At 49.1% G+C, this 24,131-nt stretch overlaps 6 protein-coding genes across 9 annotated transcripts; 3 read left to right on the top strand and 3 right to left on the bottom strand.

Moving 5' to 3' along the window:
• Positions 1–367: 367 nt before the first annotated feature.
• On the top strand, positions 368–7,461 carry LOC108031203 (centrosomal protein cep290). The gene is made up of 14 exons (XM_017104431.3): positions 368–811; positions 873–1,046; positions 1,266–1,670; positions 1,763–2,349; positions 2,413–2,651; positions 2,710–3,644; positions 3,703–3,835; positions 3,914–4,067; positions 4,125–4,802; positions 4,872–5,516; positions 5,578–5,710; positions 5,767–6,758; positions 6,812–7,142; positions 7,205–7,461. The coding sequence occupies exons 1-14, from the start codon at positions 479–481 to the stop codon at positions 7,394–7,396; spliced, it is 5,931 nt and encodes a 1,976-aa protein (XP_016959920.1). The 5' UTR covers positions 368–478; the 3' UTR covers positions 7,397–7,461.
• Positions 7,462–7,708: 247 nt separating this feature from the next.
• LOC108028323 (enoyl-CoA delta isomerase 2) lies at positions 7,709–8,824 on the top strand. Its single transcript, XM_017100060.3, has 3 exons — positions 7,709–8,082; positions 8,144–8,263; positions 8,323–8,824. Exons 1-3 carry the CDS (start codon positions 7,810–7,812, stop codon positions 8,716–8,718), a joined length of 789 nt encoding a protein of 262 aa, XP_016955549.1. The 5' UTR covers positions 7,709–7,809; the 3' UTR covers positions 8,719–8,824.
• A 279-nt stretch (positions 8,825–9,103) lies between these two features.
• LOC108031132 (uncharacterized) lies at positions 9,104–14,202 on the bottom strand. Of its 3 annotated transcripts, XM_050886034.1 has the most exons (8): positions 13,925–14,202; positions 13,313–13,860; positions 11,313–11,784; positions 10,864–10,978; positions 10,422–10,671; positions 10,187–10,364; positions 9,831–9,967; positions 9,104–9,770 (listed from the first exon to the last, which is right to left on the bottom strand). In XM_050886034.1, the coding sequence occupies exons 2-8, from the start codon at positions 13,632–13,634 to the stop codon at positions 9,646–9,648; spliced, it is 1,599 nt and encodes a 532-aa protein (XP_050741991.1). In that variant the 5' UTR covers positions 13,635–13,860; positions 13,925–14,202; the 3' UTR covers positions 9,104–9,645. The 3 variants fall into 3 exon arrangements, with proteins under 3 accessions (XP_050741991.1, XP_016959838.1, XP_050741992.1); XM_017104349.3 differs by having other exon boundaries at positions 13,313–14,202; XM_050886035.1 differs by lacking the exons at positions 9,104–9,770; positions 9,831–9,967; positions 10,187–10,364 and having other exon boundaries at positions 10,585–10,733; positions 13,313–14,202.
• Positions 14,203–14,539: 337 nt separating this feature from the next.
• LOC108027773 (accessory gland protein Acp29AB) lies at positions 14,540–15,289 on the bottom strand. The gene has a single exon (XM_017099339.1). The coding sequence runs from the start codon at positions 15,287–15,289 to the stop codon at positions 14,540–14,542; it is 750 nt and encodes a 249-aa protein (XP_016954828.1).
• A 1,015-nt stretch (positions 15,290–16,304) lies between these two features.
• LOC108031115 (serine/arginine repetitive matrix protein 1) lies at positions 16,305–24,072 on the top strand. Of its 2 annotated transcripts, none has more exons than XM_017104338.3 (6): positions 16,305–16,667; positions 20,042–20,590; positions 20,826–21,015; positions 21,485–21,847; positions 21,956–22,159; positions 22,347–24,072. In XM_017104338.3, exons 2-6 carry the CDS (start codon positions 20,095–20,097, stop codon positions 23,017–23,019), a joined length of 1,926 nt encoding a protein of 641 aa, XP_016959827.1. In that variant the 5' UTR covers positions 16,305–16,667; positions 20,042–20,094; the 3' UTR covers positions 23,020–24,072. The 2 variants fall into 2 exon arrangements, with proteins under 2 accessions (XP_016959827.1, XP_016959819.1); XM_017104330.3 differs by having other exon boundaries at positions 21,209–21,847.
• Positions 18,704–19,780, bottom strand: LOC108028441 (uncharacterized). The gene is made up of 2 exons (XM_017100275.2): positions 19,740–19,780; positions 18,704–19,687 (listed from the first exon to the last, which is right to left on the bottom strand). The coding sequence occupies exon 2, from the start codon at positions 19,663–19,665 to the stop codon at positions 18,724–18,726; it is 942 nt and encodes a 313-aa protein (XP_016955764.1). The 5' UTR covers positions 19,666–19,687; positions 19,740–19,780; the 3' UTR covers positions 18,704–18,723.
• Positions 24,073–24,131: the final 59 nt, after the last annotated feature.

The raw sequence follows: 24,131 nt of genomic DNA, 5'->3' as shown, positions 1-24,131 counted from the left end.
GAAAAACATTTCTTTCTGTGTGGGTGAAGTTAACCGAATTCGGAGGAAAGGGCGCAGCGAACCGAAATGGCTTTTCAATTTCAGGACGCCGCCTTTGACACTTTGCCAATTAACACTTTCCTGGTTACCGCCTGCCATTTTTGTTTGTGGTGGGGCCCAAGGAGCCCCTGCCCCGAGAGACCTCCTAGGGGATCCCCTGGGCGCCCAGGAGGCAATTATCCTGTCAGGAAACTTTGTACGCAGCCGAAGCTGGTAGCAAAACAGAATGCCAGCAAAAACAAAGGCACCACTGCCGGCACCCTCGTTTCCGGACTGGCAACCCTTGAGCGGGTCTCCGGCTTGTTTTGGCCCCAGCTGTCATGGCAACCGCTCGGAAATTAAAAAAAGGGAAAAACAGGAGAGCTGTTGTGGCAAATCGGGGAATATTTTCACTCAGAACGTGAGTAACCGCCGCGGAGCGAGGCCATGAGCCACCAGGATGAGCATGGACATACCAGAGACCGTATCCCTGCGCAAGTTCCGCGACTTTTCGGCGCGCCAGAAGCAGGAGCTCTATGAGACACTCCTCGAGCTGGCCGAGTCCATCGAGGAGCTGCCCAAGAAGTCGCTGAGGAAGACCCTGGAGCTCACCCTGGCCGTCCTGCAGTACAAGGGCGAGCAGGTCCAGCGGCTGCAGGATGGAGGAGCTGGAGCGGGGACTGGAGGGGGACTGACCACCGACCGACGACTGCAGGACGAGAATGAGAAGCTGAAGCGCATGCTGCAGAAGCTGGAGGAAGAGCGCGATGGCCTCAAGAGTAAGACCAAGGAGGTAGGCTGTGAATGATATAATTCAGTGAGGGATTTCCCAAGTAACCCCCCTATCTTTTTAGTTAGGGGAGGAAATCCGGCAGTTGGAGCTGCGCCTGAGGGAGGCGGCCCAGCAGGCGGAGATCAGCGACAAGGACTCATCGGACCCCTTGTCCGAGTTGGACAAACAGGAGCAGCTGCTCCAGAACATCGACTCCAAGAACAAGCACATCAAAAGGCTGCTAAAGGAAATTGAGGTAAGTCAAGAGCTAATAAAATTTTAAATCTTTAAAATATGAAGAAAGGGTTTTATAAGGGTTTTATAATTTATAAAGCAATAAAATTAAGTTAACTAATTTCCTAGCCCTTTTTAAATTAATTTTATGCCGTAGAGCTTGTTTCAATCGTTTCGTCAGTAAAACATTCTTGAAAAGCCTGTCTTAGCTAAGTACTGAACTGGTTTTTCCTTTTTCTAGACCCTTCAAAACCAGAACATAGCCCAATCCAAGACCATTGTCCTCCACGAGCGCGAGCTACAGAACATCAAGGCGAACCTAGTGCAACTGAGCCAGGACATCACCAAGGTGGAGCAGGAGCGCAAGTCCTTGAAGCAAAAGGAGCAGCAGCAGGGCCTTGAGATCACTCGCTTGGAGGGAAATGTCACCTTTCTGGAGGTGGAGCGCGAGAAGCAGGAGCTGGAAATGCGTCAGTTCCTGGACAAATACGAGACCAAGTCCCTTTCATGGAGGCAGGCTCTCGAGGAGCGGGACAAGGAGGTGGAGCGCCTCAGGAAACAACTGGAGGGCAAGAGCATCAACTCTCTTCAGACCAATTCTTCCAGTAGTCAAAGTCAGCAGGAGGAGCACATAAAATTGAGACATGTAAGGAATTTTGATTTGGTTATTAGAATTTCGGATTTACTTGAAGTGTTTTCGAATTTTAAAAACTGTTGTTTATCTTACTCCCCTTGCAGCTTTTGGAATCCCGGGAGCAGCGCATCGAGAAGTTGGAGGCGAAGCTGAAAACGATGGCGGAGGAAATGGTCAGCTCCACAAAGGTGATGAACCAGTTGCGCCTGGAGAAGGAGCGATCACAGGATCCGGAGCAGCCACGTGCCTGCTGTCAGATGATCGAGGAGCGCCTGCGGGAGGCGAATGCCCGGAGTCAGCAGCTGTCGGAGATGCTGGAGGCCGCCGAGCAGGACAACGTCCTCAAGTCCAAGCAGGCACTGCACGCCCTGAGTGCCCTGGAGTCCTACAAACGGGACGAGGATGGTTTGGTTCCAGCGCTGAGACGCTGCGCGGGATTGGAGCAAAAGCTAGCTGGGCGCGAAAAGCAGCTGAGGAGCTACGTCCAGGAACTGAATTCCCTCCACGAAGTGGTCCAGGAGAACGAACTGTTGCGACGCCAGCTCCACATACCCGAGGATGTGGTCATCCTGGCCAAAAATGTGCACTCCAAGCAGCGCAATAAGGACAAGCAGATCGAGCGACTGACCCTTAAGCTGAGGACCTCCGAGGAACTGCGACTGCAACTCAAGTTGGACAAGAGTGAATTGAGGTATGTTAAGTATCACCTGGGATATATCTGGGACTAATCCTTCGGTTACCTAATTTCCCTCAGGCGCAAGCTCCGGGAACTGCAGCAGGGTAACCCTCAGCCCTTGAATGACTCGCTGCAGGCGCCCAGCGAAGTGGGTGAAGTGCCCCCAAGTGCTCCCTTGGAGAACTCCCCAAGGCGCGGCCAAGGCGACGGAGCAGCCAGCTCCGAGATGCAGAATCGCTACGACGAAGTCCTGGCCGAGAATGAAACCCTTCGCTCAGGGATGTACGAGATTCTGGAGAAGCTGAGGGAATATGATGGTGAGTTGGGAGGTCTTAATAAACTTATAAATCTTTGGAAATTAAAATTCTCCTCCAGCTACTTCAGAGCACATAACCATCGATTCCGATCTGTTGCGTCGCCTCATCGAAGCCCTTCCCAGTGGAACGGCCACTCCTCAGCGTCTTCAGTGCCAACTGTTGGAACTCAAGGCCCGGGAGGAGGCACTGCGTCAGCTGCTCCAGCAGCAGAACTACAGCGACTCGGAAACGGGCGAACTGTCCTCGGTGCAAAGCCTCTGCGATGTTCCGGAGATCGCAGAGGAGCAACCCGCTGAGGAGAACCCCGCCGTGAATACAGCCACCCGGCCAAGTTCACCCACTGAGGCGACGGAGGGCTTGCAGCGACCCACCATTCCAGCTCCCGAGGTGGAACCTAGAAACGAGGCCCTGGCAGAACTCTCCATTCTACGGAAGCATTACGAGGAGCTGCGTCTCCACATGTCCGCCGATGGCAGTGAACTACGGAACCAAAATCAACAGCTCCATGACAGGTGTATGACTTTGGAGTTGCAGTTGGAAAAGCAAGGGAGTTCCTATAGCTATATGCGCAGGGACTACGATCAACTGCTCACTGAAACCAGAAAACTGGAACTGAGCTTTATCGAAGATAAGACTCTGCTAGCAAGGCAATTGGAGCTTCAAAAGATCGAACTGTTGGGAACTAAGGAGGAACTGGAGAGGGCAAGTCGAAGGAGCTTGTATACCCCAGAGGAGCAGCAAAAACTGGAGCAGCGCAATGCCAATCTGAGTATGCAACTTGGCCAGGCGGTGGAGCAAATGCTGGGGGAGCTGAAGCCCCCGGAGATATGTGCGGAGTATGGCATTATAAAGGATAGCTATCAGGTGGATTATATCACAGCCGAGGACTTCGAGAAGCAGCAGCAGGAGTTGGCCAACTGGAGGAGCAAGCAGGCGGATCTGCAAAGGGAATCCCAGCAGCTGGAGGGTCTGCTTCGAGTAGCCAATGAACAGGTGGGAGACTTTCCATATGGTTTATCCATAGAAATCATAACTCTTGTATCCTTTTTAGATTCACTCCCAGCAGAAGCTACTCAATGACATCACAGACAACCACATCAACCTGCGGCATCTGGTTGCCGATCTTCAAAGCAGCTCCGACGAGAAACTAATGCTGGCCAAGGTTCAGAGGGATTTGGATAGTGGTAAGTGCAATAATGATATTAAACTGCTTCCAATAACCCCTGGGTTATTCATTTTAATAAAATAACAAACCATTTCAGTAAAATCTGAGTGCTCCCGCTTGGAAACAGAGCGAGAGCAACTGCAGCAAAAGGCGGACTCCCTGCAAACCCAACTGGAGGCCAGCGAGTTGTCCCTGAAGCAAGCCCAACAGGACTTCCAGCAAGAGCGCACCAACAGCGATATTAAGCACAAGTATACCCCAGTAGTATGTGAACCATTCCATACCTCATTCACTTTCGCATCTCACAGATTCCTCCAGCATTCCCTGTTTATGCTGAAAGACAAATATGCCAAATTCACGCCACTGGTCTTCCTCACCAACTTTGTGTTCGCCTACCAAAAGTTCCAACGTCGCCTGGAGGAGGAGCAAGTGCAGCAGCGGCAACAAGATCACAGTGCACTGATTGATGAAGTAACCGCAGTGGTTCAGGAGAAGGTGTCACCCAAGCAGGAGAGTTCCCAGCAGCTGGTGAAGCTCATTAAGTCTGAAACGCAGACGAGACTCCTGGAACAGCGCTGTGAAACCCTGCAGGCCAAGCAGGAGGAGCTCCTCAGGGAACTGGGTGAGCTGAGGATCCGACAGGCCACCGACACCGAGCACTGGAGCACCATCGAGGCGTTGTTCGGTGAAGGAGTCCCGAAAACCCAGTCAAAGGTGGATGCGGAAACCAACACGGAGGCAGTGACTGCCCCCATTCCGGCCATGAGGAGGGCAGCCCAGCTGATAGACAGGCAATCATCGCCCATTGGATCGCCTCGACGGAGGCATCCACACCTGGATACCTCCACACAAACGCTGGAGGATCCAGTCAAGCTCTCGGAGACGGCAGTGCAAACCAATGGCATTCTTAGCCAGCAAAATCAATTCGTTCAAACGGAGGACAGCAGGAGGGAGTCCCGCGAGGAGCTACAGAAAATGCAGGAAACGTAAGTGCATTTAAAAATAAGTTTTTTTTTTCAACAAAATAAAAATTAATTTGTATATTTTTATCCTAGCCTCCAGGAAGCCCATCAGCGCATCGAGGTCCTTGGCAAGCAGTTGGAGGCTTCCAGATCGGAGAGCCGCGAGTCAGAGAGTACCCATAGTGGAGTGGTGGAAAAGACCATACTGTCGTTCCACACCCTGCTTTTGGAGAAGGATCAGTCCATACAGAAGTACCAGGATCTCCTGCAGACCGAGCGGGATCAGAGTCAGCAGGCCATCAGCAAGCAGGCGGCCGAAAACGAGTCCCTCAGGGCCACGGTGAATAACCTAAACTTCAACATCAAGACCAAGGATGCGGAGATTCTGGAGCTCAAGGGAAAGCTTGCACAGAAGCCCAAGCCCGCTTTGGAGCGGGTATCCTCGACGGAATCGAGCTCCAGTTCAGATAACTCTGTTAATGAGCTGACGGACGAGAAGATCGAGGAACTCTTTGAAAGTAGCTCAGTGGAGAGACCTCAAGAGGAGGTGGAAGAGCCAGTGGTTGGGGATGTTCTAGTACCTCAAGAGCCGGAGGGTGAGGCGGAGAAACAAGATACGGAGGAGCTCAAGGAACTGCCCACGCTACACAAGCAAATCAAGGATCTGAAGGACAAGCTGGAGTACAGCGAAAAGAACCTAAAGACTAGAGAAGAGGAGGTGGATATATTGAAAGAAAAGTGAGTTATACAGGCCGAAAATATAATATTTTATTAGTAAATTTAAATATTATTAAACCAGGTTGAAACTCTGCCAAGAGCGGGAAAAAACCGCGGAGAGCCATGCAAGCCCTGAACTGGATCAGCTACGCGTCTTTTTGGATGAGAAAGATAAGCATATCAAGGACCTGATGGATACTCTCAAGAACTTCCATGTAAAGATTAGTAATATTTATGGTTTCTCTGTAATGCATTTATTTTTACCCTCCAGGACGACCAGCAACGCTATATCAAGGACACCTCCAACTTCTCGGAGGACCAGATAGCCAAACTGGCTGCCGATCTCAATCGCACCGAGGCCACCAACAAGATCTACCACACCCGAATGGAGGCACTGCGTCGCCAGTTGACCAATGTCACCCAGCGCGAGAAGCAGGCCAGGGATCTCAGCCAGTCGCTCCGCCAGCAGTTGCTCAAACGCCCCGTCGTCTCCATAAAGACGGAACTCAATGCCCGGGTGAAGAACGAGAACCAGCAGAAGAGAATCCAGCAGCTGGAGACGGACCTGGATGAGGCACGTGGCCAGTTGCAGCGACAGCAGACCCTTCTGGAGGCCAAGCGGACGAGGAGTGCCAACGAGGTGCAGCTCTGGGAGAAGCAGAAGAGATACCAGCAGCAGGCGGAGAAAACCAAGGCGAGATTGGAGGAAACCGAGTTGGCACTGGACAAGACTCGAACCCTTCTGCAGGCAGCACGCACCACCATTGCCCGCTTGGAGAAGGACAAGCAAATAATGGAGTCCAAGCTAGGGAGGAATGGTCCTTCAATGGGGTCGGGTTCCGGTTCAAGCAACCTCAAATGCTGCCGCACTCCTTCCTGTCCGAATCTCCAGCATGTGGGTGTCAGCAAGTTCACGCCGTCTCCCTCGGAGAGTCCGGAAACCTATACCGGTCCCAGCAGCGAGTGCAGTTCGCCGGCGCATCACCACACGCAGATCTTCGACCAGAGCCAGGCGGACCTCATAGAGGCCCTCAAATCCCGCATAGAACTGCAGCAGCGCAAGATCATCGCCATGGAACTGGAGGGCAGGGGCAGCAATGCCCTGACCACGGAGCTGGAGAAGATGCAGGAACGCTGCCAGGCCATCGAGGCCCAGAATATCCGACTGGAGGCCAGGAACCTCCAGCTGCAACTTGATTCGGATCTCCTGCGGCAGGGAGACAGCAGCGACCGGCTGCAGAAGAGGATCAAGCACTTGGAGGAGTGAGTATAGTTCATCTGATGAATTCCCTTATTTATTATTCTCTTATATATAGCTACATCCTTGCTCTGAAGGAGGAAATGGCCCGCAATGAATCTCGTCGAGAGTTGTGCAAGTGCAGTGGCCTGAAAGTGAACACCAACCAGGGCCAATCGGCGGAGCAGACGATTCTGTCGCTGCGCAATCTCGTAGAGAAATTGCGGTCGGAGAACAAGTTCCTGAAAGACGGTCGACGTTCCACGGAGTCCAGGAGTTCCACGGATTCCACTCCGCCGGATGCGGCTCGATTGCAGCAGCAAAATGGAGAATTGCTGGAGAAGATTAGCGCTCTGCAACAGGAGCTCCAAAAGCGAACCAAGTGCAGCCAATGCGGTGGACGTAGTAAGGTAAGTAAAACACCTTACATCACATGCTTTACCATTGCTTTATTATTTTTGTGTTTCATTAGGATGCTGCCAACGAGGAGCTGAAGTTCATCAAGGAGCAGCTGGTGAAGAAGACACAGCTCCTCCAGAAAGCTAAGGTCCTCCTGACCCGTGCGGCCGCAAAAGAAAAAGTTCTGAGGGAGCAACTTGCCTTGTGGAAGCGAAAGTGTTCCGAGCTGCAAAACGTGCCCGTGATCGATGAAATTAGCGAATAACCAGTATTTCTCATAAGATGAATGTTGTACAGCGAAAGAAAAATAAAACTAACGTTTTTTTCACTTTGGAGGGATTTGAATTTTTGGCGCCCTTTGCAGAGTTGCCAGATCGAGGGTATAGGTTCCCAACAAGATTGTCGTGGACTGCATAATTTACCAAATTTATACATTATTAGGAATGACGTATTCCATTAAAATATACAAAAATTAATTATCGCAACCCACAATATTTTATTTATATTGAAAAGGTAAAAAGGAAAAACTATCGCCCCAGATGGGCGATAAATTAAATCAGTAGGACTACCCCTGATGCCCCAGTAATCGGATGGACAACAATAAACACCGGCAATCAGAGTTAAATGGTCCACTAATTGGACTTTGCTATTCATTCTACCCCGAACATTGCCATCAAGATGTCGTACCAAGGATACCAGCAACTCCTCGTGGAGCAGCAGGGCAAGCTGCTCGTCGTCAAGTTCAACAATCCGAAAAAGAAGAACTGCGTCAACAGGCTCACCTACCAGGAGATTACCCGCGTGCTGACCGATGTCAACGGCGATGAGGGAGTGAATCTGGTGGTCTTTACGGGCGTCGGCGATTTCTTCACGGCCGGAAACGACTTATCCCAGTCTTCCAAGAGCGACGATCTCGACGCCTTCTTCAAACAATCCAATGCTACCTTTAAGGTAGGATATATAGATTGGTGAACGTGACATTAGTTATTATCATAATACATCTCTCCCTTAGGCCATGGTTCTGAGTTTCGTTAACTGCAAGAAGGTAGTATTTTCCCTGGTCAATGGTCCGGCAATCGGAATTGGCGCCACCATTGTGGGGTTGTGCGATGTGGCCTGGTGCTCCGAGACGGTGAGTCCCAATTGAACCTCAATATTGGACCTGAATCTAGCCAGTTTAATCCATCCCAGGCCTACTTCTACACCCCCTTCACCAAATTAGGGCTGGTGCCAGAGGGTGGCTCCTCGTATATGCTGCCCTTGATCTTGGGACGCTCCAAGGCATCGGAAACTCTTCTCCTCAACGAACCCCTGAGCGCCCAAGAGGCCTATCAGTTCAACTTCGTCTCACGCATCTTCAAGCACTCCGAACTGGACTCGGTGGTTTGGCCCAAACTGCGTCAGTACTCCGAGCTGCCCACCAACTCCCTTCTGCAGGGGAAGCGCCTCATCAAGGAGGGATTCGTGGAGAATCTCATCAAGGCCAACGAGTCGGAGTGCAAGCAACTACTGCAACAGTTCCAGCATCCCGAATTTTTCCAGGCCATCATGGACTTTGCCAACCGAAAGGCCAAGTCCAAGTTGTAAAGGCTTTTTGGCTCCATATTATCTACTAGATTGGCCTGGCCTATTTTTTAAAACAATGTTATCTACATATGATTGTAATTATACAAAGAAACGGCTTGCGAATTAATGGACTTCTTTGCGATTAGATTCGAGGAAAAATGGGAGTATTTTGCCCTAGGCTCCGAGGGCTAATCTTGTTTGTTGCTCGAGCTGATTAGAGCAACTGCAAGAACAATTGTTGTGATTAAAAACCACAGCAGCGGGTACAAAGATAATGTTAGGAACATCAAAATACTGGACTTTGTAATTTGAAGGTTAAGGTCCACCTTATTCCACCATCTGGCAGCTCTGACCCAATCACCGACTATCGATTTTTCGCGCTCACTGTGAATTCAAATTCCGCTCGAATCATTTATAGTTCACTTTATTATTGCATACATACGAGTATTCGTTTATTAACATATCATTTGACCGATGCTTTCGTTCGTGGCTGGTGTGTATGTATATAATATGTATATGACCGTATTGCACCTTACACTAGTTCAACGTTGAGTAGTCCACAGGAGTTCCTCGGATCCTTGCTGCAAACCCTGTGACAAAGAACTTGCAGCGACTTACTTTACACTATGCTTTACATTCCTGTATCGTCTGGGTCTAGGCCAGCCGCAGACTCTGACCTCGCGACTTCTGCTGGGGAAATTCGTTGGCCTCCATCCGGGCTCTCAAACACACTCGAGCTTAATCCTAGCTTAATCCTAGGCGTGCCTGCTCATGTACAAATTGATGATAGACGTAGAAACATATCTATAATAGCCAGTTAAACCTAGGCTGCGTTTTAAGTTATTTCTAATAACTGCCCTATCCGATTCAGAATCTTTACAATTAATCAACAAAAAGTGCTACAGGAAAAACGATGTTGCCTCAATTCGTTCGCCCCCTTAAGCTACCTTAGCTAGACCGCCCCCTTAGACTATGCAGCACAAGGAGTGCCATTAGATGTAGCATCACCAGGTTCCACCACGTGCCTCGCCTCCCACCCGCTCCGCCATGGTGCAGTTCCGCGAAGCTCTCGCCTGGAAGGGCATAGGGACAGTAGCTCCCAGTACTAGAGTTATTTGCAACACCCAACTCACCGTTCAGAATGTGCACCACTATGGTGAAGTTCTGGAACTCGCTGATGGAGCAGGTGTAGTTGCCGGAATCCGTTTTGCTGATCTTCGCTATCGAGAGCGTCGAGTTGGCTCCGTCCTCCATCAGTTCGGTTTTGACGCTGAAAGGGTTTGGGTAGGATTTAGTGGTACACAGGGAACCTACTTGCAGAATGGGTCACCCTTCAGTTTATATTTTAAGTAGTAAACTAATCTATTTTAGTCAAAGAACGAAAGTAATTCCTTGAATGAGTTCCTGACACAGGTGACCCAAACTGTTACAGGTCCAAAATGCCATAAGGTGACCCTATCTCTAGAGTTTCCCTGCTGAACCCACTCACCTCACTCCCCCGCGAGTCACGTCGTAGTTGAGGACGCTGTCGATGTGCTTCCAGTAGACCACAGCACTGGTCATGGCCACGTTCCGCACCACACAGGACAGCTGCAGGGTGGAGTCTATCTCGTAGTACTTCTCCTGGAGCGGGTCCCCCACCTCGTCCACTATCATCACCTTCGGAGCTGCAAGAGCATTTCAATGAGTCTCTTCCCAGGCGAAGCCAGGGGTTCGGCGCCTACCGTTCACGTGCAGGTTTATTTGGATGAGGCGGGGCGGGTGAGTTGAGATCTGGCACTCGTATCTGGCCTCGTCGTCCTTCTTCACGTTGGTGATCTTCAGGCGCCAGTTGTTGGGGTACTGGAACTCCATCTTGTAGCGCTTGTCGCCCGTGTACGTGTGCATGCCCACTGTCAGCAGGTCCAGGGCGTTTCCGTGGCCACTGCCACTGCCGTTGCCCCCCTCCTGCGGGTTGTGGCGCACCCAAGAGACCTGTGTTTCCGAGGAGATCAGGAGACGTGACGTACATGCATATATAGAAACAAATAGCTAGTCTGTTTAAGACATGCCAAACAAAGAGAAACTAAATTTAAAACAAAAGAAACCTATTCTTTCAGTACAATCATTTCCTTCTAAGCATATAACCTAAACTTAAAACTTAAAACTAAAAAATACCCGGCTTACAGTCTTATCCTGCAGTAAGGAGATCCTGCAGTTCAGGTGGATGCTGGAGCCCGCTTGCACGGTGAGATTGGTGGCCTGACCAACCCGCTGCACATCCTCGAAGTGGGGACCATACCTGGATACACATATGAAAATGTTGGTACGATCAAAAATGAATTATATTTATAAATATGGAACGTGTTAATGAAAATTTCCTATCCTTAAGTTATAAAGAAGTTCGAAATATGAATTCAAAGTTTCCTGGGATGGACCAAATATTCAAATATATAGTATAAATCATTATTTCAATATTAAGTTCCAGTGATTGGTTTGCCTTTGATTTTCGAATACCCCTACCCCTATAATGTTATATAACAAAACTGTCTTAAAATCGTCAAATCATCATCTTATTATATCATTCTGGCGGAACCCGTATTCCTGTCCCCGAGATCCCACCTCACCGAACTCACCTCTGATCGTGGTGGTGATGCTTGTTGGCCGATGAGAACGTGTCGAAGATGTAGTTCAACATGGGCGCGTCCGTTTTCTGGCCCTTGGACAGGGGATGCTTGCTGTCCACCTTGACGGCGGAGTTGCGGACGTGGCCGGTGCTCCGATTCCTCGCCGGCTCTGTGGGCGTGGCCAGGGAGGCGGAGGCGTTGGCGCTCGACGGGCTGCCGGGTGCAGTAGTGGCCACCGTGGCCGGCACTAAGGCGTTCACATTCTGGCTGCCGATCTGCTGGAAGGAGGCGTTCTTCCTGTGCCCAGAAGCATCGGGACTTGCCTTTGGGGAGACCGTGCCCGAGCCTGCCTGCAAGGACAGCGACTCCAGACCCTGGCCCCGGCCAGGGCCATCCTGTCCCAGGATCGCCTCCGTGGAGGTCTGACCCTCTGGGATGACGTAATCCGCAACCGCATCCGCGCCGTCGTCATCCGAGTCCTCTGAAAGGGAGTTATCGATTTCATTCGAATATGGGTTTTGATTTCGACAGACAGGAAGAGATGTGGTCGAAAGCTGAGAAATGATGACAAGGCTCCACTCGAGAGTGTATACAGCTGAGGTCAGAATAGTGGCAGCGCATCGTTTTTCATTTTAAATTAGTGTATGCCTTCTGCTTTTAACAATAATGTTACAATTTAACAATTTGAAGAATGTATGGAAAATCCTTTAATATATAAAAAAAAACCATGAAAAAATGTTGAAAAACTTTCACTCTATATTTGAAAGAAAATGTTTCATACACTTATTTAAACAAAAACTTCGAAGAAAAACGTTATAAAATGCATCTCATTTATTGTGATTTTGTTTTATCAATTATTTATTAGTTTTATTCTTATTAGTTTATATTCACAATAAACTTTAGTGACTTTAAATAATCTATTATTTGGAATATGCCCATGTGCCTATACGTATCTATATGTGTCTATATGCTAATGCCAAGTTGGGTGATGTGTGTGGGGAGCTTGTTTGTCTGTTCCGAATACACTAAAACCTCCTGGGATTAAATCAATGTTTAGTTTGCTTCTCCAAAAGTCAACAAAGAAATATTTTGGCAGTCGTCGGATGTATTGATATTTAGCAAAGTTAAACTCCCCAACTTGCTAGTCTAACTTTTAGTTCGGCAGAAATGGCTGAAAACCTAGTAAAGTTTGATATCTATTAAATTTAAAATTGAAATCATTGACATTTTATTAACTAATTATAATTATTAACTAATCTTTAAGCATCTTTAGTCACAGCCCAAAAACCAGAGAGGCAATATAAAAGTAATATTCTTTGAAAAGATGTGTAAATATTCTGCAAACTAATATTTTATTTCATATTAAAGCAATCAATATAACATGTACGTAATATTTAATTCAGGGAAAAATATACCAAAAACCGTTCATTAAAGCCATTTTTTAAGTGCACAAGGGACATAATTAATAAAGAATTAAGTTATTTTGGGAAACAACTCCAAATTATACAGGATAATAAAACATACTTTAGTTTTACTTAGTTTCACAGAGCATTTGGGATCAGTTCCAGTTCTCAGTAGCATTTAATAAAACTAAAACAAAGCTCACAATAGGATTTAAAGGAATTCAATTCCGGAAATAAAATCTCATATGTATCCGGAAATCTTTCAAATATTATTGGGAGAACTGTTTACTTAAAACAACATTTGTTAACTGAAAATTCAACCCAGAGAAAGACCCCTTGACCCCCATTTCTGAGTAATAACCCCCTCCCTGGACTTGGGTAACCCCATCGAGCTGACCCCCTTTCGAAACCACAACTTCCAGTGCCTGAGAGCGGTGTCCCATCCCGTGGTTAGGGATATGAGGAAATGCGAGACGTATTTCGGACACCAGCCCGAAGACAACGCCCGCCAGCCAACTGAGTCAGCAGGATATTGAAAACCAATTATATAATTATGCATTAACCGCATTTCAGAGCTAGCAAGCAGCAATTTCGCAATTTGCCTACCGTAACTACTCCGTAGCGTGGACACCTGGAGGTGGGCGTGGGCGGGGGCGGGGGCAGTGGGCGTGGCTGCCGTCGGGGGCAGGGGAGCCTTCGAGGTGTCCAGGGGCTCCAGGCCCTGGATCCTGCTGTCGAGCGAGTCGTAGATGGTCTTGGCCTGGACGAGTCCGCCGCCCATGATCGTGGTGGTGAGTAGGAGCAGCCCGATCAGGTTGCAGACGGAGCATGCGGGGTGAAGGTCACCCCCGGATGATGAGAGCTTGGTGGCTTCGGTCGTTGGTTTAGTCCTGGCTCGCGTTCTTGCAGCTGGTTCGTTCAAACGCATTTTGCAGTCTGGCGTAGTCGGCTCTAGCAAACTGCATCGGACTCGATTTCTTTACCGCCGCCTCTTGCTTTTTGGGGTCACCTTTTCTTTTCGTTTCGGGGTCACCTACGGCGTCTCACGCACTTGGGCCATTTGTTCTCCCTCCGTTCGGGAGTCACGTAAATATCAACTTGATTAATTCGCACAGAGCAGGGATTTCCCCATTGATTAGCTCGGCGTGTGGGCTCTAGGAACGATCGTTAGGATGAACTGCACTCTTGGCTGCTTCCCGGTAACTATTTGGAACTCACATAGCTTCGGGGCTCACTCGCACACCCGCTTACAGAATGCACTTGGGAACGGAGCAGGGAGACGCGGATTGGATCTGAAGCTGGATCCGCGGGGAACGCATTTGGCTCTGGGAGACCCCTAGTCCGCGGGCATTCCTCAGATGGACCACCGACTCGAAGGCGAATCGCAGGACGGTTTCAACTGCATCACGTACGAAATAGACGACCGATTCAGTCGAAGTCGCGCAGTCGGAATTCTCGGCATCCGGCTCTGTGCGAGGAACGTCCGCGCGATTGAAGACTCCGCCAATGACTGGTAGGAACTGGGTCCCAATTGTTGGTAATGTCCGCTTCGTCCTGTCCTCGGCTTCCCCACAGCAGGCTCTCCGTGACTTCAGCTGCGCATGTCCTGGCTTCGTTGAGTTTCAGCCCCTGTGGTGATTTTGCCCTCCTGGTGGGCTTGCTTTCGGAGTTCAAGAGGGGTACTTTGTGTGGCAGCGTAAAGTATCTGCGGGTCAGCTTTCGAGCCCTTCCACCCCTTTCCGAAAATGTATCTGTAAGATAACAAACGTTCTTCAATGCTGCTGTAGCTCTCTAATTTTATTAGAAGTTCTTGAATCTTTTTCAGGTGTGTTTTTACAGATCGCCCCCCTGACATATGTAGTTGGCCTTCTTGCTCGAATCTGCAATGCCCATTCTGCCGCCGTGCAGGAAGACGAAACAGGGATTTTTCGTGCAGTAGAGAAGTACGTTGGCCGGCAGATCCAGGAACCTGGCTGGCTGGCCAGTGGAAGCCCATTTAAAGGTGCCGTTGCTATCCTGGTTATGGATGCCCAGCCAGTAGGAGTCTTGACCACTTAGCTTCGCATTGACGTGGTCGAGCTCTTCCTGACTTTGGAAGACTGCCAAATGGGCCCCCATTTGATGGCAAGTGCTCTCTGAGGCATGCCAATCCTGGAGAGCGTTCCTCCCGACGTGAAACTGATCGATGTGGCCAGTTGTCAGTTCGGGTCGCTCCTCCACTGGTACCTTCGGTTGCGCTGAAAACCTAATGTCCGCTAGGGCTTCCTGTATGGCTGACAGTTGGAACTCCATTCGATCCAGCCTCTCCTGGGTTTCGTTCCACAGCCGCTGCATATTTAGATTGTGATCGTGGACGGGCCGCAGCAGGGAGCCGCAGAAGGCTCCACATTGCGCTGGCGCATTGTCCAGGAGACACACGGAACCGGAACTCCTCTCAAGTGAGTCGGCTGCGAAAAAGCCAGCCAGTATCAGGAGCACGCCAATGCAGTGTCTGCTTGACTTGAGCATTTTGGTTGGCAAACCCTTTCGGACGAAGTCTTCAAACGTACTGATTTCGAAACGTTCGCAGTTCGTGGAGAGCATTTTGGATAGCTTCCGGTTAGATATTCCCCACCAGCAGTTCCCCGTAGCTATGACTTCTCCCACAAAGCATGCACACTACATTCTTGAGTGGCGTCACCAAACGAGTTGATATTGCCTAATCAGCCTGTCCGTTAGCTGTTTTCATTTTATTTTTATTTCTATTTTAATGAGGAAAATAAGGGTACTCGTATGGATAGAAATAAGAAAAAAGTAAATATTCCAAACAACAAATATTCTATTTTGTTTGTAAGCACTATTGCTTCCATTTTCTATGTTATGGCTGGTACTCGTTGAGAAATATAATTTACTAAAATATGTATTTACTAATTTTAAAAAATATTTTGTGTCTTTTTGTTTTATTTGTCTCAAAATAAACATTCTTGTAAAGTAAGCTGTTCTAAATGATATAAGATTTTGTTAAGTGTATAATAAGTAGTTCTAGTATAAGACTCTACTCATATTTTGTGCCCTCTTCAAGAGTATAATAAGCAGTTAAAGTTAAAGAAAATAAACTAAAACTAGCAATTTTAGTATAAGACATTTCTCTAAAAGGGACGTATTGTGACAACTGCATTGCTATAAAGCAAGCAGTTTTAGTATAAGACACTTGCTATAAACGTTATGTATTGTGGCAACTGCATTGCTATAAAAGAAGCAGTTTTCGTATAAGACACTTCTATAAAAGGGATGCACAAAAGAAGCAGTTTAGTATAAGACACTTGCCATAAAAGAGACGTATTCGAACGATTGCCATAAAAGAAAAAGTACGTCAGAGGGCGGCTCCCATTTAGACCACAGTAAACCTCCCTTAATTGCACTTCTACGAGAACAGAGCGAGCATTGGGGTTACCTGGCATTTCCACCTTCCTTTAGAACCATTTGCAGAGGCGTTGAGCTGCAGAGGATAACGCGAGGGATGATTGGCCTCTGTTGGGCTGTTGGGATGCGTGGTACCTCGGATTTCGGACTCCAGACGGACCTCGTCTTATCAGACGCGCGTGGAAGCTGCTCGGCTGCAGACGTCTCGCACAGTGCCAAAGAGTCGAGTGGTCAGGTCGGGAAGAGGACAGCCCCAGCCTGCGGGAACCCGTGCTTTCGCCGTGAAAATTAATCGCACTCCCGATTAGCAGTCGCCCGGAACCCACTGACTGGCGCGCCAGGAGCCATTATGCTGGCCACAAAGTTCAGGAGTCAGCGGGGACGATGACATGTGGGCTTCTCACACTCCGAGTCGCGAAAATATATGCACAGCCACAAGTATACATACAGACGGAGCGAGGCAAGGCTGCTTTTAGGTCACACAAAAGGCTCTCGCAGCAGCGCGAGCAGCTCTAGCGCCAACAGGAGCGGCCAGGAAGCTCCAAGAACGAACCAACAAGTAAGCCACCAAGCGCCGTCCCAGCATCCCTGGGCAACAAGGCCCGTTGGTGTTTGGTTTCAAGATAAGTTACGTCCGATTCGGGGACTAATTTAGTGGCACTTTAGTTCTATCAACAAACAATTTTTTTAACGTTTCAACTGGTGAATAAAGTGTAAATCCTATGCACCCAGAGAGGTGTCTAAAAGTGTGCAACAATATATTTTTAATCCAAAGCAGTCCTCTCACCACTTTAAAGTGCATACTTTTAGGCACTTTGGAATGTTAGTGCAAAGCAAACACAGACGCTGAAAGTTAAAGCCAAGCATCTTAAAGCCTTCATGTAACATTTTTTTCTCAAGCTTTGATTACACTTTATTAAAAATATTTTCACTTTTAAAACTCTCTACAGTTAGGCATTTTTTCCTCTGATTATTTCCAGTTTGCTTCCTTTTATTCATGGGCAACAGACTCCACTTCAGCAATTTTCCCTTTTAAGGTTGATATCTCCACCTCCTTGGCCTCAGTTTAGACCTCATCTCCTCCATGCACTCTTTGCTGTCGTTCAACTCCGCGCCCATTGTGGCCACTTCACCTTCTAGACTAGCCACCTCGTCCTTCAGTCTGGTAATTTCTCTGGCCTCTTCCGCAACATTTGACTCGGATATTCCCCAATGGATGTTATCACTGCTTATCTCCGCAGTCAAGCTATAATTTCTGTTAGTTTTCAACTGCAACCTTTCCTCAGTAAAGAACGTCGTTACACTCTCCTTAAGAAGTGCTATCAAACTCCTTTCATCATAGTACCCTGTTGGGTCATCCATTTTGCATTTACTAGGAACTAAAGCAGGAAAGAGTTATTTTGCTCCAATATTAGGGAACGTCTACTCACCAATCAGGTATGCTTCGCCTCGCACAAGGTAATAAATTAAATGTGATACGTTGAGGATGTGCGGACCTTATATTACTAGGTTTTATCAGTGATAATTGATAACGCTTACAAGTGCTCTACAAAAAGTTCTTAATCAGTCAGTAAAGTGCAAACAAAAGGTGTATCACCCAAAGAGGTATCTAAAAGTAGAGATTTAGACTAGCTCTCTCACTTTGTAGCTGTCATAGTTTGAAATGTTATTAATTTTAAAAATTAGAAAAACATTCACCTCAAATGCAGATGTAACCCAGCCCCTGTAAACCTGCATTTAACAATTCAGGCGACAAAAAGCGTACACAGGTGCGTGAAATTTAAGGCCAAATAAAGCCCTGAAAAAATGAATTATACATGAAATGCAAAAATGTGTTTGCATGCATTCCTGATTTTGGCAAAGCATGCTTAGCCCTGAACTGCGGAGGGGAGCGAGCGCTTGGTAAAAGTTAAAAATTCCTACAGTTACCTTTGAGTCCTGGGCAACTCAGACTATAATGGTACATCATCTCCAGAGTGACCGACTATTACTATATTCTTAGGGAAATACAATAATCTGAAAGCCCAGCTTGGGCTCCTCTCCCAGGTATAGACCTGGGTGCCCCTGCAATTAGCCCAAGTGCCAGCACACATATATAGAAACCTAAGAAGCTGCAGACTCTCGAGGAGGCGTGTCGAGCACCGCACTCGACGAGGGAAGAACTGGGGACAGAGAGCCCTGTTATCAGACTGTCCTGCGTTTCGCTGGCCCTAATTGCGGCTTTGGCCGCGACTCTGGGCCCTGTTGAAGGAGTCGGCCATTCTCCGGCCATTCTTCAGCCCCGTCACGCGGCTGTCAGCCGCTTCAGCTATTCTCGTCGCTTTGTTGGCATTGTGCCTTGGATTTTAATTGTTCGGCGCTCGCGGGCTGCAGCGGCGGTCCAAGTCCTCCTCCCGGGGAACCCACCCTGCTCTGCAAACAGCCGTGGGCATGGTGACCTTGCTCGGACTACAGGTGGGGTGCGGGCCTCCTCCCTGCTTCCATTCCTGGGTATGGGCTCGCCATTTTACCCGTTTTTCCATGAGAGAGCATTACTACAAACCTAACAAGTGCACAATATAATTGTTATTAGCGTTTATTACAAGCGAAAAGAAATAGGAAATCAATAATAACTTTCACTCCAGCATTGAGCACACTTTGTTGAAACATATTTTCTTCTTTTCGTATAAAGAGCACACCAAATTTTTTAATTGTTCGGGTAGAAACTCAGTGGCACTTTTAAAACTTTCCTCCAGCTTAACAATTCTTTCCTCCAGACTGATTATTTCCAGCTTGCATCGTCTCCTTTCGTTTATGTGATTGTGGATTTCGAAAGCCGCAGACTGCAGTTTCTCCTTCGCCGTTGAATTTTCGTGGATCAGGTTGGCTATGTACTTGCTATTGTGGTCCCATATTTTCCAGCTTTCAAGGGCAGCAGACTCCAGTTTCGCGACTTTTTCGATTAGACTCGATACCTCGAACTTGTAAGCTCCCACTTTGGCCTCCAGGTCGGTCTTGCCCTTGTTATATTCGTCCAAATGCTTGGAGCTGGCGTACTTCAGTTCAGCAATTTTTCCTTTTAGGGCTGAAGCCTCACTCTCGTTGGCCATCAGTTTGGACCGCATTTCCTCAATGCACTTCCTTTTGCCAGTCAAATCTGCCCCATTTATGGCGAGTTGACCTCCCAGGACAGCCAACTCTTCGTTCAATCTAGCAACTTCACTGGCTTTCTCCCTAACTTTCGCTTCGGACTGTTTGACCTCTCCTTCCTTGGCCCTCAACTTAGACCTCATCTCCTCAATGCACTCCTTGCTGTCGCTCAATTCTGCGCCCATTGTGGCTACTTTGCATTCCAGATTGGCCACCTCTTCGTCCAGTCTTGTAGGTTCCCTGGCTTTCGCCGCGCCATTTGACTCGGATATCCCCAAGTGGACGCTGTCTTTGCTTATTTCCGCAGTTAAAGTGTAGGCTCTGTTTATTTTCAGTTTCTGGCTTTTTTGAACGATGAACGACGTTATGGCTTCATTCAGTAGTGCTATCAACTTCCTTTGGTTATAGTGCCCTGTTCGGTCATCCATTTTGCATTTACCTGCCTTAGTTCTAAGGCAGGAAAACCATTATTTTGGTCACAGTGTTAGGGAGGTTGACTCACCAATCGATTCTACTCCGCTTCGCCCGAGGTACTGAATGAAATGCAACGCATTGAGGTGGGTACTACTGCATAGATACGTTTTATCAGCGCATATTGATAACAGTTACAGGTGCACCTTAAAAAGTGCTCTTAGAAGATACCGTTCTCAAATTCAAGCATTGTTCTCTCGTTTCCAAGTCAGCGCTCTCTCTTCGAGTCGAAACTCTTCTTGAGCGCCTTCTTCCTGTGGACTTAAGGAATTTATGTACTTGCCAGTACGAATATCTTTCCTTACTGATCAACCTCTGCGATCCCTCTTCCAGACCCCACATTAATGAGATCCGCTTGGGGACAAAGGAACTGAGGAGCAGCCGCGATGCCGTCTCGTCGGTCCGGTGGCGGGGGCACCACCAAGAGGAAGCACTCGCTGGGGAACCTGCGACGCGCCCATCCTGCCTCCGGGGCCACGTGGAACGTGCAGGTGGTGCGGGGCAAGATGTCCTCGAAGTGCCTGTGGCACGCCTGCCGGGCGCTGATCCTGGGCCTCACCCTGATGCTCCTGGGTGCCGGAATGGCCACCTTGGGCTACTACGCGGATCACCTCTCGATGGGATCGGAGCTGCGGGGGAATGTCACCGTGCGGGTGAAGAACGACCTGAAGGGCTTCCACCTGAACAACTTCGCCTACGTGGGCCCCATTGTCATGGGGTTCGGTGGGTTCATAGTGGTGGCCTCCTGCGTGATGACCTTCGAGGCCCGCGACTCCGCCGCCAAGGTGGTTCCAGCCCGATTGAGAGCAGGAGGAGGGGGCAGCAGCAAGAATCCCTCGAGGAGCAATCAGGGCAGCTCCGCCTCTCAACGGAGAGGGATGGGTAAGCACCTCAGAAGCATTTTCCCGATGAAACAACTTTGAAGGAAGCCTAAAAGTATGCAATAAAATAGAGCTGGACGTACTTCGAAAGGACATTCAAAACAAACATTTATTGTAACATACTTTTATAAACATTTTTCAAATGATTTCATAACCGTGCTAGTTAAACTTTAGTTTCGATTGTTTTTTTTTTAATTATTGAGTTTAGTAATAATCGAGGACTCTCTGAATCCCAGGTGCCCAGTACCAGTCGAGCCGCTGGGACCAGCACTTCGGGGTGTTCCGCTCCTCGCCGGGCGATCCCCACCAGCAGCCGCAGACCGCCTGCATCTCGGCCACTCACGCGCATCCGCACGCTCATCAGCAGCAGCCCTTCGACCGCGAGGCACTCACCGCCGAGCTGGTCAAGTTCTCCAGGTCACTCAGGTAAGGGCTGGGGGTCGTGCTCCTTGGGAAGATCTCGCCTCATTGGGAACATAATCAGTGAAATGTATTCTTGTATATATCGAAGTCCACTTATCCAATTGGCTGTTTCTCGCTCTCTCGCCCGCCCGCTTCTCGCCTTCCGACATCTGAAATCCGCATCCGCATCCCGCTTCCGCCAACTCCGCCAAATCAGTGCATCCAATCGCTTCTGTCCCCAGTGGCGCCGCCTCTCGGGGGCTGGCTCCGCTCCGGATTTGTCCGGACCTCATGCTCATGCCAACACCACCTCCACCTGCACCACCAACACCTCAGACCACCAAAATCCAAGCACCTCAGCCACCACTAATTTCTACAATTTGCTCTCACCGAACCGCCTGTCGCCGCTGGAATGGGAACTGCATTGCTCGCACCGCCGGCATCGTCGTCACCACCACCGCCACTCGCACCACCACCACAAATCCTCGAGCAGCAGTGTGCGGCGGGTGCGTCAGGTGCGCCCGGGGCCGGGCTCGAACCCCGGCGGAGGGGGTGGAGGAGCCGGCTCCTCCTCGTCGGCCCGGATCATCAGCAACTCCTCCAGCCTGATCCAGCGGGCCACCAGGGAGTGCTCCCTGCTGCAGCCGCCGGCTGCGGGCCGGGTCTACTGGCAGGCCTCCTCCTTCGACAGCGGCAGCAATCCCCCGCCCGGTCTGGGCATCTCCTCCGGCGCCGAGAAGCGCAGCGAGCGGAACAAGAGCTCCGACACCGCCAAGAGGCACGTCCTCGCCCGGCAGCGACCCATCGAGCAGGAGGAGGCACGCGATCACAGTCGCAGTCCACTGGGGCACAGGCGGTGAGTTCGGACTACGCAGCTTTTTTGACTAGAATTCAAGAAGCAATTCATCTTGATACGAGCACATTGAGAACCTTTCGAACCTGAAAAATATGATATATATTTCAGGAACTCCACAATGTCGGACTCCTCGTATAGCGGCCGCTGGACGGCGCGCTGTGCGTCCATCGCCAGTCGAACTTCCAGCATCGAGTCTCGGCGTGTTCAAGTGGATCTCCATAGTCCCGAGGTGATGCCCAAGTCGATCCTCAGATCGCCCAAGCGCTACAGCTCCGGGCCGTCGGCCACGCCCTCCGTGGAGAAGGAGTTTCGGTAAGGAACAGTTGGATAGTTCTGTAGCACCTCCAATTGATGGAGTTCTTCATTGGATCAAGACACTGTTTCTTATTCACCACATATATTTTTGGAGGTACTAAACTCCTTAAACCTTAACCTCATACATTATGTTATAGCCTTGTCACCTAATGAATCCTTCTTTATCACCTGGTTGTCTCGGCAGAAGCCAGTTATCCGTGTGCTCGGAGCCACCGCCGCCGGTGCGTCAGCTGTCGGGGCAGTCGAGCATGGAGCCGGCGGTGCCCGAAGAGAGCCTGGATCAGTCGGAGGAGCAGGAGGCCAGCTCGCAGCCCAAGACGTCCTACGAGGAGATCACCGAGCTGCAGCACCACACGAGCAGTCTGCCGCCGAAGAAGGCGCGCCCTGGGTTCCTGCCCCTCGCCCGCAGCGAGCAGGAGGAGGACCAGAGGCCAGTGGTGGTGGCCAACCCGCTCTACAGGAGCAACAGTTCCCGCCAGTTCTACAGACCCAAGAAGGGGGTGCCGAACGAGCGGGATGACTCGGTGTTCTACATACGATCCATGGAGCGCGGACTGGCCGGGAACGGGGGAAGCGGCAGCGCGGATGAGCAGATGTACGACTCCCTGAGGGTCATTAACGAGAGGAGAACCACCTTGCTCAAGGCCGACTCCCAGAGCTCGCTGGGATCGGCGGAGCGCAAGCTGAGCAGCTTCTCCCTGAAGATGCCGGAGATCACGGAACGCGAGAACTCCATCGAGATCGAAATGGACGCGGATGAGCCGCATGCCAGTCCGCCGACTGCCCCCCCACCGCCGCCGCCTCCTCCTCCGGTTAATCCACCTTCGGCCGAAACTATCCAGGCTCAAGATCCCTAGGAGCGCATGGATCGACCCACTTCGCAGCGTTAACCAGCAGCCATCGACAATTACTTTAGCAACTCGATTGATGTTTGTATATGTATTTTTGTGCGTGTGCGTGTCGTTTATTTTTATAGCCCCTAGATCGTACCTAGATAAGTGTTATATACCACACATATGTATGATACCAGCAATTATCTCCGTGTTGCCTCTGGCATAAGCAATCAACTAACGAATCTTCAACGATGTCTATTACTGGATTAACTGATGTTATTAACAAAAGCCCGCAGTTGCGATAGAAACAAAGGGGATTTGGGTGTCTAAAACTATGCAACGAAAGCAATCACAGCATACTTTTGGACATGCCTTTAAATTGTTAGGTATCTCCTTTGCGCTCTATGATTCCCAACTGGTTCTAGATGGTAACGGGTTCATTGGTTAATAAGTTATTCATTTTTATATAACCAAACCCCTATACTTATTTGATCGCAGCTGTTGGCACTAGTCTTCCTATTGTTAGAATTTGAGATATATCACGTTATTACTGGGCCTACACCTAGGGCCGGAAGGCTCTTACGGACGTACCGTTGTTACAAATGCTATTTATCGGTTACTGTGTTAATGCTAGTCTCTACGAGGATGTGTAGTCACAACGATCTAAACACGAGGGCGAGGCCGACACCCTGTAAAAGTACAATCAGCTTATAGTAAAGACTGATTAGGCAAATTGTTTTACGAAATTGGTCAAAGCGAGTGGAAACATGGCAACGAAAAGCAATCGGATCACGGATTAAGTTCGATACACATAATTAGTTTTACGCTCTCAGTGTTTATCCCGCATTGCAAGTACCTATACGATTATATATCTGAGTGTTTATTTGTAAGCCAGGCAATTACAGCGTTTCTCGTTCCATAAGTGTTGATACTCCCCCGAAAGCCCTAAAATTCAAAAAGATTGAGAAAGTTTCAGTGGAAGAAAAGGAAACCCGGTAGAGGAGCAAATTTTGGAATAATGTTCATTGCATGATTAAAATTGCATAAATAAAAACAAACAATGTGTGTCTAATATTATACGCTTCGGTTGTATTAACTGGGGGAAAAACTTTATAGCTTTTACATTTGGTGGTTCC

This window comes from Drosophila biarmipes, chromosome 3L (assembly GCF_025231255.1).
Source record: "Drosophila biarmipes strain raj3 chromosome 3L, RU_DBia_V1.1, whole genome shotgun sequence".
Classification (NCBI taxonomy): domain Eukaryota; kingdom Metazoa; phylum Arthropoda; class Insecta; order Diptera; family Drosophilidae; genus Drosophila; species Drosophila biarmipes.
This window is presented reverse-complemented; position numbering and strand designations above follow the sequence as displayed.